The sequence below is a fragment of the Merops nubicus genome, unplaced genomic scaffold (genome assembly GCF_000691845.1).
Source record: "Merops nubicus isolate BGI_N331 unplaced genomic scaffold, ASM69184v1 scaffold16088, whole genome shotgun sequence".
Taxonomy (NCBI): domain Eukaryota; kingdom Metazoa; phylum Chordata; class Aves; order Coraciiformes; family Meropidae; genus Merops; species Merops nubicus.
This window is the reverse complement of record NW_008627871.1, coordinates 6,976-21,479: the sequence shown is the minus strand read 5'-3', so window position 1 is coordinate 21,479 and position 14,504 is coordinate 6,976. Positions and strand designations below refer to the sequence as shown.

General features: G+C 43.0%; 1 protein-coding gene across 1 annotated transcript in view; it reads left to right on the top strand.

Moving 5' to 3' along the window:
- The window catches only part of STK4 (serine/threonine kinase 4), a 45,518-nt gene extending 31,169 nt beyond the window's left edge, over positions 1-14,349 (top strand). The window contains exon 11 of the mRNA XM_008946496.1: positions 14,191-14,349. Within this exon, the coding sequence (XP_008944744.1) occupies positions 14,191-14,349 (159 nt within the window). The remainder of the gene's footprint in view (positions 1-14,190) is intronic.
- The last annotated feature ends 155 nt before the right edge of the window (positions 14,350-14,504 follow it).

The following is a 14,504-nucleotide window of genomic DNA, read 5'->3' as shown; positions in this document are numbered from 1 at the left end:
TAACTCTTCCCCAGCAGGCCAGACAGCAGTAAGCTCATGGTGTATTTCTGAGCCTGACAGTGCCTGCAGGTGGAGGCTGCTTACACGGACCAGGCGTAAGGGCGAGGGTGCCAGGGTGGCTCACTGGAGGCTGGGCTCCAGCCACGGCCGTGCCCTGCCCGTGCACGCTGCAGCCTGGCCCTGGTGGGCACCCCCAGAAGCTGTGGCTGGCACCTCACCTGCTGCTCTGCTGCTCCCCGTGCCGCCCAGCAACTGCTGCCCCCCGAAATGGGCATTGCCCAGCTTGGGGCTGTGGGGAGGGTGGCTGCAGGCTGCAACCATCTGTTGCATTCATTGGAAGTGATTTATAGGGAGGAACTGCTAGAGGGCAGGTGATTTATTGCTTATCAATACCAGTAAACACATTCTGCTTTACAGTGACCAGAGTCTCTAATTTATTGTATTCTGTCTGTGAAGGTGTCATTTGTCTTGTGAACAGCTTCTTGTCTACCAGTACCTGGAACATTCAATGTCTTTGGTTTCTCTTGAACATTCATTTGGATAGCATTTATTAGCAATCTAATATTGATGCTTTATAGCTTTACTACCTTTTGTCCTTCTAAAAGTTTGATCGATTAAAAACTCAGTATTTTCTGTACAGTTGCAGGCTCTGAAAGTGATGACAGGGTAAATAATTAGCTCTCATTTTGTTGGCACTGGTCTTTGGGCCTTTTCTAGCAACAAGAAAAAAGCATGCTGAGGATACATGGATAAAGCAAGTGTTAGAGGAAAAGTACTTGCCTTATATTGGTAAGCTGCTGTTGTGTGACTTTTTGCAGTTTATAATTTTATAGTGTTTCCTGACTCTGCTGTGCTCTCTGAGCTTTAGCTTCTTTTTACTTCTGTCTTTTAAGCAGCTTCATAAAGGTGTCAGGTACAGGCCTCTACACTAGTCCTTCTGTTCCTTCTTTCTCCCATCCAAATTACTCAAGTGAATAATCTGAGCTGATTTCCAGGACTCTAGAAAGTCTATCTGCTTAAACAGGAGTGAAAAAAAACTTTATTAGAGTGTGCACATTTGCAGGTCATTTAAATGGATTTATATAAGAATCAAATAATCTTGAGACTTCTATTGAATTATTATGAAACTTGCAAAATGTTCTTTCTTTTCCAAGAGAGCAAGTTACTCTGACCTTTGTGATGAATAAAGATTGATTGTTCCAAAAATGCCTTTGAATACGTATAGTTTTGTGGAGAAGAAAAAAAGATGTTTGGTTACAGTAGAGCTTTTTTCAATAATGTTTTTTTTCTCAGGCTAAACCAAACACTTTGAGTGAATCTTTAGGGATTTCTCTGTCCAAAAGTTTCTTCCCTTCATCTATCATGAACTCTCCTTTTTCCCAGCGGTAGCTGGAATAAAGATTACTTCTCAGGCACTGATTTCTTCCAGTAGTTTTAGTTTGATCATGAAGTGAACTTATTTTCTAGGGCATTCATCAGCTTGAGATATAAAGCCAGATCTGGGATGGCTGATAGATATCCCTGTCTAGATCCTATGGAAGTAGGGCATATTCCCACTTGGGAAACAGGTAAACTTGAGATACTTGTTTGTGCTGTGCTGAATCTAAATTAAAGCTTTCTTTCAGTGGGAATGAATTAAGACCATTGGGGGGGGAAGGGTGTAAAAAGACAGACTAACATAATTATTTTTTTTTTCTTTTCCTGACAACAGGAGGCAGTCCAGAATAGACAATTATTAATTTCCAAACCTGAAATCTCATCCACATGGTATCTCCTGCTAACTGAGAAAGATATTGAAGTAAATTGCGGTACCTAGATGGAGTACCTAGATGTAATATCCACTGTGAAGTATGACTTATAAAAAGAGACAGGTTTTAGTGATGTTTTATTCATTGGTTTTAAATGTCACCTGCCTTGATTCATAACATTGATGTCCCTTAAATGGAATTCCATTTTTTTCCTTCAGCCATCTGCCAAGAATTTTTAAAGCTCTGCTAATTGTTTCTTTTAAGCATTACCTTTTCAGCATATTTAGTATGTTCTTCTGAGCAAATACTTCTAACTTGTGACATCTTTATTAAGGTAGAATGGTTCATTTTGTCATCTTGTAGTCAAATGTACAGTCATTTTAAAAATAAGCCCAGGAACAGATTGCTTATCTCTTTTAAGTGGTCTTGAACCTTCTGTAACATTAGCGAGGAAGACACTCTGAACTGTGCTGCAGACCTCATTGAACTCACGGCTGCTTCAGACCACCAGTGTGATTTACAGTAAGCTCTGTGTATGTTGATTTTATAGAAATTTCTAAATTTCCCTTATAACAACAACCAAAAAAATCCCAGAAGATACCACCTCTGGTTTTAAAATTTGTTAGCAATAGTTGAAATTGGAAAGGGTAGTTTAATGTCTTGACTTTCATATCTGCTGTGGAAGCGAATGGATTTCTGCTGTCTTCCGTTTGGTAACAGGGTCGTTGTTCACCACCTGCTTTCACTTTGGTGCATACTGACATTGATTGCAAGGCACTTACTGCCACAGCTTGCTGTCAAAATTTCATTTTTTGCTATATTTTTGTATATAGCAGGCCTTCTGTGACATAAGGCTTTTAAATGAAAGTTGCGGTGAGTGGGAAGTAAAATGAATTGCTGTTGTTTGTGTTGAATTGCTTAGGTCACAGGCCTTAATGGAGACTGAAATAATGTAACCTGGAGTCAACTTTTTAGGAGAGCACACAGACTTGTAAATTCGATGTCCTGGACTGTCTTGGAGGCCTCCTGTAGCATTTGATCAGCTGAGATGTTGAGTGGAAGTTTTGTGGATGGACTAACTAACAGAACCTCATCCAGGGTCTTTGATCATGGGATTTGTTCTGCTACTGCTGTGTGTTTGAGGTCAGGCTGCAACGTGCATTTCTGCTTGAGAGCAAGGGAAGAGGAATTAATAATTGAAGGTGTGACGCTGGAAAAATCTCTGAGTATGCTGAATGTTTCAGAAAACCTGTTTGAGCCTTGTTATGCCTTGAGATCTGTTTTCAAGGCTGGATGTGTTCTTGGCCCACCATCTCCCTTAAAGAAAGAACACTGCTGCTTAAATGACAGCTATGTGAAATGCTTCTAAAATCTTCTCACAACTCATCTGTCAGTACCAATGTTTGTAAAGGTTAATGTAGCTTAAAAGACAAGCTTGTCCAGGTTTTTCCTCATCTGTAGCAAAAAGGGCTCTTTTTAGGGATTCTTTGCAAGGAGCCTAATACAGCTGCTCTAGATTGCCTCTGGGAGGATGGAGTCTCTGGACCATAAGAGAAAAGCCTGGGGATAAAGTCTCCATCGAGCCTCTGTGAATACTTTCCAGTGGGCTGGGTCTTATCCAGACAGGTGGTTGAAATGATGTACTGTGGAGGAGCAGAGTTACCTCAGCTCTTACTTCTGGACCTGCTGCATTTGCTTTTGCGCACCCTCTTCTTGTATTAGTGTAAAACCTGCAGAAAAAATCCAGGTGTTGCTCATTTCCAATGTTATTTGGTGCATGTAATTACTGGGAGTCTCACTCCTTACCTCACCAGGAGACTATGCAGAGCAGAGTTGCATCCTGAGGCATGTTTGAGGTCTTGCTCATACACAGGAGGTAATGGAGTCTGCAGTTGGCTGTGGCTGTTTCCAACAGCCAGGGTATCCTGGGAGATTTGCTTTAGTTTTTATTTCAATAACCTCAGTGACTAGATGGCTTCAAAACCCAAGCTCTGACCTTTAGGAAAGAGGATGAAAGAGTAGCTTCACACACAAGGACAGATATAATCTGAAAGGAATATTATTGGGAAATGCAGGGCTTAATTTCTTCTTATTTTGTGACTTACCATGATGCAGGATCATTATAAAGAGATGCCCAAGTACTAGTGAATGCTTTGAAAAACCTTGTATGGCAAGGTGCTTGTTTGTGTGATGTGGGTTTCATGATTTGCTGGGGGATTGTCCCAAAAAATATTTGTCTCTGAGATCCTAAACATATGCAGCTGGTTTTAAAGACAACAGCCTTTCCCATGGTCATGCAGATATTAATTTTTCAAAATGCTCTAGGAAATCTCTGCAGTTCCATCTTTCCCCAGAAAGCTTTTAATCCCCTCTCCCATTTTCCTTGTCTTTAAATTGCAGCTCTTGCTTCCTCTCCTTGAGCAGGGGAGGCAGAGCACAGTCGAACCAGGGTTTTGTGATGAGCCTCACTTTTGGGTTCAGGAGGTAGGAAGCTGGTGTGCTCTTCTAGGAAACAACTGCCCTTCAGCACCTCTCCCGAAGCTGGAAGTAAATTGAGAGACTAAGACTCAAATTAAAAACATTTATTGAAAAAAGGTTAATGCTTATAAAAAACTTTGGCATATCTGTGAAGCCTACTTATCATGAATGATAGTCTTACGCCTTTGAAACTGAAATTCCTTTGTCTTCAGCCTTCATTGTGCATTGCAGATGGAAGTGTGTGGAGTCTTCAGGTAGGTTAATGATGTTAATGTACCAGCAGCAAACGTCTCACTCCACATTATTAACAGAAAACTATATTCACATACTACTTCAGTGTTAACTAATTGGTTACCACTTCAGTTAATTTGTGCTCCATGGTAATACTACACTGAGCAATATTGTGTGAAGTAATCCCTCTTACTTTCAGGTGTTACTTTATTTTTTCAACAGCTCTGCTTTATTCAATGTGAGTGGTCCTGAGTAAATAAATGAATTGCTAATCCTTAGGTGAGCAGAGCCCTTAGGAGCAAGGGAGGGAGGGGTAAAGGATAAGTCAGATTGGAAGGAAGCTCCATTACACACCCATCCATGTACCCTTCCTAGCAGAACTTAGTTAAACCTCTCAGATTTGCAGAAAATTTTATTTGATTTAAAGGAATCGGTGTTTTCTGGCAGGTTGCTTTTCTTAAAAAAAAAAAAAGTGAAGAAACCAAGTTGGTCAGCTGTGTACTTTACAGTCGATTTGTGCAGCTAGCCACCTCTTCAGAGCCAAAGGATGTGATTTATTTTAGCATGTCCAGAGATATTTTGGTACTTTTACTTAAGAAAATTAAAGCATAATCACTTAAAGAAGGGGAAAAAAAAACCCTCTGCTCCTTTTCCTTAATCAAATCTCTGGTGAGCAAGTGGTTTTTTATAAGCAAGTGCTGCTCTGCTGTCTGCCCTTCTTTGATATTTTTTTTTTTTTTGCTTGTCCAGACAGACTGACCTTTTAGCTTGGTTCTAATTCACTTACTGAAAAGAAAAAGAACGAAAAAAAAAGGGGGGGGGGAGGAGAAACAAACAAACAAACTCCAACCAAACCCCAAACCAGTGAGATAACTAGTCTTTGGTTACAGGATTAGTCAGCTGCTTTTAAAGTCTGTAGAGGATTTTAAGGTTTGGACTTCTTGTAGTTCAGTGCTGCAGAATAACACTGACGCAATTTGTCATTCCCTTTGTTTAGATTAAGTGCTTAGGATGATTTTGGAAGTGAATAAAGTTATTCATACTCATAATTGATGGTAAGGCTAAAAAAGGAAATTTAATGTTGGAACTCAGAAGATTAAATTGCATTGCTCTTCTTAAAAAACCCTTTTTATGACCACTCATAGCAGTAATAGAGCTTTGGATGGGCTTTCTTCCTCAGTGTAACTTCTGTGTGATGCTGAGGGTAGTAACAGCATGCAGAGGTTATATGGTTGTGCTGGCTGGAACACCAAAACTTCCTTGAGCTGTTTAAGGATTACAGTAAGGATTAATAAGTGTGACTCTTGGCTCAGGGACGCAGCGTTATCGACGAGCCCGCGGGGTTCCCACAGCTCACAGGCTCCTCTGCCCTGTCAGGAACCACTCTGCAGAACCGCTGCGTGGTTATGTCTGGGTAGCTAGGGTAGCCAGGGAGAGCTGGATGTTTGCTGTAGTCCTCTGACATTGGTTTCTGTATTTTCTGACATCTTGCCAACAGCAGAGCCCCTGCCTGGCTCTTACAGGCTTTTGAGAAATGGGAGAAGGCTTCTGAACTGTGGGGAGGGTAAGAAGGTGAAGCAAAGGTGCCTCTTAGCTGCTGTAGGAGCAGCTGTGTGTCTGAAGCATGTGTGTATGTCTCTTCCATCGTGGGCACAGGAATTAGCTACTGAAAGTATGCTTGAGGACAGTCCTTACTTGAACCATCAGGACCAAACTTTATGGGTGTAAACATAGCCTGAAATAATAGATAGATGAGTAATCAAACTGTGTCAGTTCCTGCTCAAGAAGAGCAGTGGCCTCAACAGCCACTGGTGGGTGAACCTCCATCAGCAGAGTGGTGCTGGTGCTGCCAGCAGCAGTGCCTCGAGTGGAGGGGCAGCTTCCCCAGAAGGCCATCAGGCCGTGATCGTGTGGCAGCTTGAGAGGAGCCTTGCTAAGCTGGTGAGGTGCTCAGCTGGAAGGAGAGGTCTTGTCAGTAGTCCTTCCTGCAGGTGTGGGACAGAGGGAAGTTTCCAGTTTAGACATGGTCTTCCCAGTGTCTGGCAGGGAGCACAGTGGGAAGGTGAATGGCACACATGGGCTTCCAGTAACTCTGCAGGAATAGTGCAGGTACAACGAGCTGATATCATGCACCTTTACTGTAGTCAGATAAGCAGAGATACATAGCAAGTAACTCAGCTCCTTACTGGCATTGTGGCAGTAAGATGGTGTGCTTGCAGTAGCCATAGAACTCCACGTCTGTAAAAGTAAGGTAGTGCTCACCCAACCATCCTCTGAGAGAACTCTGTTCAAGTACAGCTTTCCAGTTCAGCTGGGGATCAAATGCAGGGTGGGTGTCAGTGGCCATCTTCCCCTCACAAAAAGTGATGGTGTGATTGTTGTCATTTAACTGTTTCAGCTGCTTGGCTTAAGTTGACTTGGCCTCTGGACTATATGATGATGTTGTTGAATGTTGAGAATTATTTCTGTGGGGGAAGTCATCTGCTGTCCAGATGAAGTGGCCTGAAACACCTGTCTGCAGATGTGCCCTAATCACAGGTCCTGTTTGCTTGCTTTGGGGAGTTCCACAGTACTGGTTTGACTGGTGATGGATGCCACAGCCCATGATGTGTTTTGCTAGCACATTGCCTAAATAATTAAGATGCATTAAAAGCAGAGGCTTGCGCTGCTGAGCCTTATTTTTCAAATCCTTTGAAAGATTAATATCTGTAATTTTAATCTTGCATGAAATCCCACAGTGAGTGCATTTCATCCACTGCTTTCATAACACTGAAAAACTTCTCTGACGTGCTAATGCTAAAAGAGGGGGGAAATCAAAATAATTAGTGTTTGTGTAGGCACTGGGGTTTGTTCTGATTTACTGTAGCCCCTCTGCAGCATGGCTTCTTGACAGGTTTGTGAAGTTGTAGGGACCTGACAGTCATGATGAAAAGTGGGCTGTGAGTGCTTGTAGGTTCTTAGCTTCCTGTGTCCCTTGCATTGGAAAACTTACAGTGAATAAATAGTTAATGCTTGCTCAGATGTTACATTGAGGCCTCCTTATGCTAGAAACATAAATGAGAACAAGGCACTTAATTTTTAGATCAGTGATTGAAAGTATGCCAAGTGGTATTGAGCCAGCATTTCAGGAAAAATGCTAATGAAAAAAATGGCATGCTATTCCAACACCAATTTATATCACCGTTTTCAAGACCTGAAGTCTGGAGCACTGCTTAGCATGAAAAATCACCCTCTACATTTAATTTTGGCCAGAGAAACTGAATGCTTTTTTTGCTGGCTTAAAAAAAGTGCGTAGTACTATTCAGTAATCTGTTCCCTCAGAGTATTTCTGATACGACCATTTAATGGATATTGTGTTTAACCAGTCTTTCAAGTTACAGAAGGCTAGTTCCAGAATAATCTCCATTCTTACACTTGTCAGAGCTCACATTCATGTATCTGTGAGATCTGACACCTCTCCCGAAGTCATGGTCTTCTGTAGCACCCATGCACTCACACGCTGCGGGCTGAGTTACACTCCAAGGTGGCTGCTACAAATAGTCACAGCAAGTGGTACCCGATGGGTGATCGCCTCCCCACAACAAAATCCTGCTTGAGGAGGTGACAGAAGAAACGTTCAGGAGCTGAGGTGGATACACATCAAAACGATCTGCAGGATCTCAGAAGTATGATTGTGCCCTTGGTTTTATTGGAAGGGAAGCATCTGGGTAGCATTGCTGATAGCCAAGGTCAAGTGAAGCAACAGTTTAATTAGTCTCTTCTGTGAAGAGCCTCCCTTCCCACAGGGCATCTGAACACCTAATGAACAGTTTGTGGGAATTATTTTCTAATTATCTCTGGTATGTAGCCACTTCTGATGTCAAGAGTGCTCGTCGGTAGCCTCCTGTGAGGGGCTCTGATGTGCTTCCATACAGTTGTAGTCCCTGTCAGTTGTCTGGGGTTTTTGTTTTTTCACAGTACCCTGTTGCTGCTATATTCCAGTGGTAATATTTTTCATTATCTGTAGCAGCAAATTCCTACCTGGCTTCTAATGTTTAGCATATCTTGGATAAAAACCCTTCTCAAGCCATGTTGAGATCTTGCCTGTCTAAATACACACAAGTGAGTGAAGAGCTGTGCTCCCTGCACAACAGATTCAAGATGTCTTGAGTTTCTCTGGGGGCTTTGATTGCTGGACATGCAGTCAAGAACTGTTAGACTGCAGCATAAAACTAGGCAGAAGAGGAAAATGTAACAATAAAAGCTATGCTAAATAAACAATTAATTTGTTTTTTTCTTTAGTTCCCATCTAACTCAGATATTTTTCCACTAAAAATTTGTTTTCCTGTGTAGCGTGGGAAGCTGCAATTTTATTACTTCTGTATTTTAGTCTTTAAACTCCCACTGCCCCTTACAAAGTGATAATTGCAAAAGCCAGTTTTTCTAAAGGCTATTTAAAACTGAAAAGTTTGACATCAAGTTGTGTTGAGCAGTACATGCCACCTGGGATATTTGGGTGAAAGGCAGATGGGTTGCTGCAGCTGGGTGTTTCCTCTACAGAGCCCCAGGCTGTTGGTGGTAGAGGTGGGAGGATACTCAAAAAATACTCTGTGTGAGCATGTGGAAGACGAGCGTTCAGACTCGCATAAATTATGGTAGAGGGGTATGACTAGAGGGCTTAGGAAGGAGAGAACAACATCCTAATTTTATTGGTAGGATTTGCTGTAGTATCAAGACTTGGACATACCCCCTCCTTTTGCAGAACTGTTAAAATACTTTCACTGTATCCAAAAACAACCCCATCTCACCAAAGTCACATGTATTCTGTTTTGTTCCAGAAGTCGGGGTACATCTGCACATTTAAAAGGTGATGGTAGAACAACTGCATCCCTTCCCTGGAGATGGAGGGTTCATGTTTGGCACAGGCTTCAGGACTTCTAAGGCAGCATTTAAAAACAAAGCCCAGGTGGCATGAAATGTTGCAAAGATAAAAAGAAAAAGGTTTTGTGCTAAATCAGATTCAGTGTCAGAAAGTGAAAAGAAACTTGCAAGAGGAACATGTTTTTCACTTGCCCCAGGATAATATTTTTTTGATTCCTGCACAGCCAGTGAGTTAGTGCTCTGCTGAAACTCTTTGTTTGGCAAGAAATGTGTGAAAGCTGCTGGGAAACAGCTCATTTCTATTTGATGCTTATAATTCGTGCAGTAAGAGGATTTTCCTGGTGGTGTTTTTGGCACAGCAGCAAGTAAGAATGATAGCTGAAGTGACTTGGGGGTTACTGGAAGACATTGTGTTCGTGTCAGTAGTGCAGACTGGTCCGAGTCAGTGGTGACCTTGTGCTGCCGAAGGGCTGTTGAGGTTCCAAAGGACTGTGCTAGGTCCCAAACTGGCCACGCTGCAGACACTGCGGGAGGAAAACCAGGCACGGGTGCTCTTCACTGTCAGCACTACAGGTACTCAAAGAACTCAAAAACCAAAAGTTTGCTTCGGCTTCTCATTCAAAAAGTTTTCACTGTTTGATTTTGTTTGGGACAGGGAATCATAGAATCATAGAATCCTTTAGGTTGGAAGGGACCTCCAAGATCATCAAGTCCAACCATTGAGCCATTAGGGCTCTAAAGTCCTCTGCTAAAACAGATCAGAATCTGTCAGGGTTGGAAGGGACCACAAGGGAAGGGGCTGAGTGTTGTGTTTTACAGTAAATTTTGTGTGAAGCATGAAGCTGGCGTGGTCTTTTTTAAAGATACTGAGGAAGACTGACATTAGAGTGCCTTGTGCTCAGGACAGGACTGCACAGGTATAAATTTCAGACCACAGTGCCCTTGAGTATCAAACCTGTGGCTGTATCTAATGCGTCTGCAGGGAGCCTTTGTTCTCCTTTTGCTTCTCAGATTCATTTCCATCCAGTAGAATATCATGTTGCAGTGACACTTTACCTTACTGTAACAACTGCAAGCTGTGGGTTTTTTTCCCCCCCCTACTTTTAAAATGCTGATTTGAAAGGACGGCACCTCAGAAGCAGTTTGCTGAGGTGAACATTGTTCAGAGGAGCAGTTATCCTCAAGTCTGTCTGAAATGCTGACAAAGGGATGCCATGAGGAGTTTGCAAATCTGCTCCTTGAGGAAGAAATCGTTTATCAGGTGATCAGTTCCTGATTTGTCCTTTGTCGCTGCATGTGCATGGAAAGGCCATAGGTTGTATCCTTCTGAAGGGTGTAATTGTATCTGTTCTTTGGAATTATATAGTAGAAATCATCAGCATATTAAAGCAAGATGTTTCTGTCAGTGGTGTCTGCAGCCTGACAGCAGTGAACAGCCTGAAGAACAGCAAACGCCGTGTGTGGCCATGGGCGAGAGGCTTTCGGGTGAACGCTCACACCTCGGATGTTTGTCTTCAGTTGGGCAGTTTTGCAGAGTTAAGATCATTCTCGAAACCTTGAGTAAAAGTACAGCTGTTAGTGGAATGGTTAAAAATAAGCTTTCCTCATATACAGCCTTGCTTGAACAGTTTCACTGCGCTGCCGCCTCCCCCCGTTGATAAATGTTTGACCAACCTTAGAACAAGGATTTTGTATTGGCATTTACATCTGAAATGAGGTTGCTTCCTTTAAAAGTTTGTCTTAGCTATTTGATCGCTGTGGACAAAAATAGACAGCTTTTACAAAGACACTTGGACTTCTTACAGGAGAGGAATTGCCGAGAAGAAGTGAGGAGAGGGATGGGACTGAGCCCGTGGCTAAAACCAGCTCTAATTGCAGCTGTTCAGCACTGAGACTACCCTGAGTAACAATCTGTCATGAGATGCTCTGTCCTTGTCCTTCTCCTATTTTGCTTCTGGCGTTTCTCTAAGAGAATAATGTCAGTATCCCAGGAGTCTGCTGCTGCAGAGACAGATACGATAGAGTTTAAAAACTTCATTTTGGGGAGAAGGTCCTTCTGTGGCGTTGGCTTACAGTGAAGTGCCATGCAGCGAAGTGAAATAGAGGCCATCAAGGTTTCAGCAGTCCTCCTTCCTTTTAAAGGAAGTGCAAGTGGAGGGACAAGCTGAGCCACAGGCCAGCCCGGGTCCCAGCTCGTGCTGGGGGCTAGATGTCCTCTGCAGCAGCGTGGGCACTTGGCTCTTGTTAGCAGGTGGGCGCCTGTCAGTCTCTCAGCTCATCTGTGGTGACAGTCACGTTCTGGACCTTTTCCTAGCATTGCCCTTTGGCTTCCCTGCCTCTTTCAGGAGCAGCGTGGCATTCACAGCTGACACTATTCCAGATGAAGACTCTGTAATTAGTTCATCCTCACCAACACACAGCACTGAGCACAGGATGAGTTTCTGTGCTCTTTGATTTCTGCACGGCGTTGACACGCCTCACTTCCTTCTCCCACCATCCCTGTTCTGTTTAACCCGTGATCAGGCTCCTGAAGTGTTCTGCTTTGTTCTGCATCACACGTCAGCACAGGTAACCTGCTTCTCAGTTTTTTTGTTAACATATATCTGTAGGCTCTTGCCCGCTCCAGACGTAGCTGTACTCAAAGCATCTCCATCCTGTTAGCCATCTGTCCTGGCAAACACAGTCCCAGGAATTGTCAAAGCCATTGCATCCCTTGGCACGCAGTTGCTTACAGTTAGCAGAAAGGCTTTGTGTGTTGGCATCCACAGAGGATGTCCCATGATGCTAGATCATGTTCAAGAACATTCATAGGGCAGTTTTTTCTTTTTACTGCCACATTCTTGAGGTCTGGAGAGAGAGACCATTGCTTTAAATCTCCTCTACCCTCTGTTTTGTCAGCTCTGGCAATTTCTTTATGGCTTTAAGCAGCACCCAGCACTTCAGGAGGGTGGTGGAGAAGGCTCAAAGGGCATCCATGGAAGATTGCAGCCCTAGGACCATTTCTGACATCTACTGCTTGACTTAAGCCATGAGTGAGGTATTTTAGGTCTGTTCCAAAATACTCTTTTAGTAGTCTAGTACTGGGTACTCTGGGAGAGCTGACAGCCATTTGCTCTGCTAGAGCTGCTTAGTCTATGTGTTCAGTGCTTGAATTAATGTTTTCTTCTTTTTTTGCATTTTTATTTGACTGTTCAATTCCCTGGACTGTGAGGAAGGGGAATGTTGAATGATTACCTGCTCCATAATAAATTAGTGTGAAAAGGCAACTGGTGCCATGCATCAACTTAAACTGCTGTCTGCTACAGTTGCATTAATGCATATAAATAATGTATATCTTTGCAGAGAAAGTGCTTTGTCTTTCTAATGAACAGTTGCCTGATTGGAGAGGCCAAAAGACTGTACACCCTTGCAAGGAAGGTTTTGTTTCACGTGTGCCTAGATTATTCCAGTGGATTTGTGATCCTGTAACAGCAACTAGGATATATCTCAGAAGAACATGCAAAAGATTTTCAAAAGGCTGTGTGAGAAACCAGCTAGCAGATGACTTTGTGGTTTGGGGCATGGTGGCTCTTCCAGCTCAGGAAGAAAGATCAGGATTTCCCTGTTTTAGTCTTTACATATGTTTTAAGGAGTGATGCAGACTACCAGTAAACAAGCAGTAATTCAGTTGTTGCCATATAACAGGCAGCAAGCATTTCAGTGTCTTGGTTCAGGAATGGCTACAAGAATAACCATGATAGCTGACTAATTAACAGCTAAACCAGGACAACTGCATCACTTGCATTTGACTGATATAAGTCACTAGGTTATGACGTTTGTTGAGTGTTTAAAAATTGCCACTTGTTTACCAAAAAAATATATATTATTTTGCATGTTCTTGGTATCCACAGCAGGTGGTCAGTGACAGCTGGTGCTGCAAATAGCTGTTCCCATCCTGCTGCAGTGGCTGTGAAACCACAGATCCATAAAGTTTGGAAAAGACCTCTACGATCATCAAGTCCAACGCTACCATGACCATGAAACCATGTCTTGAATATGTATTGTATAACATGAGCCTAAAATCCTGTCTGTTCCACAGGCTGTAATATTGTAGTATTACGTAAAGGGTGTAGCTATGGACAGTCTGGACTGTCCCAAGCCACGCTCGGCATCTCTAATCACAGAATAAAACTTTGCTGTGCCAGTTCTCAGCAAGCTGGCATGCATAAGACAGCCAATTAAACAAAGGGCAGGCAGGCAGGGAATTCGGTGGAGGGGAGCTTGTCTGGGCTCCCCTGACATCTTCATGTGTACAGCAAAATACAAATTGTACTTGTATATTGTATCAGTATGAGGGTGATCCAAAGTGACCTGGAGTGTAGTCCTCCTGTAGAGGAGTCTGAATTCCTCACCATGATATGATTTGGGTTCAGCCAAACCCCACTCATAAATGCTTTTTTAATGAAAATTTTATCCGAGATTTTTTTCTTCCTGTTGTGTCTCATTTTGTCACTCAGCAGAAGGAAGCTTAGTTGCAAGGAAAGAGGAGGGAGAGAAAACTTCACTTCTGTTCCATCTCAACACGCTATTTCTGTACTACCTCCAAAATGAAGCATTAGAAAACCAACTCACTTGGGGAAACCTTTCACTGGTTGTTTTATACACTTGCACTGTCACTAAACAGAACGTTTACTGAGTCTGTAAAATGAGGAAAGGCAGAGCCCAGTGTCCTGAGACTCGTGCTGTGTCACTGGGAGCAGCAGCCTGGAGCAGAACTCTTCCACCTTCTGCTGCTGGAAGCCACGCTGTGACCATCAGAGCAGGCAGAAACCCTGTAGATGCGTGGCTGGTGGCTGTACTGCTGCTGATGTCTGTTCTTTTCTCTCCCTGCTAGCTGAAGACTTGGAGTGTGGATGAACTTCAGAGGAGGCTCTCAGCCCTGGACCCCATGATGGAGCAGGAGATTGAAGAAATCCGCCAGAAGTACCAGTCGAAGCGACAGCCAATCCTCGACGCCATCGAAGCCAAGAAGCGACGGCAGCAGAACTTCTGAGCCACTGGTAGAATGTTCTTCCATCCTCAAACAATCAGCTCCTTGCTTTTATGACTACTAAACAGATTGATTTCTATTGAAATACGCTAGCAAAATAGAGGGCAATACTTCTGCTCGTTTATTTTTCCATAGCACCTTTGTGAACTCAGGAATGC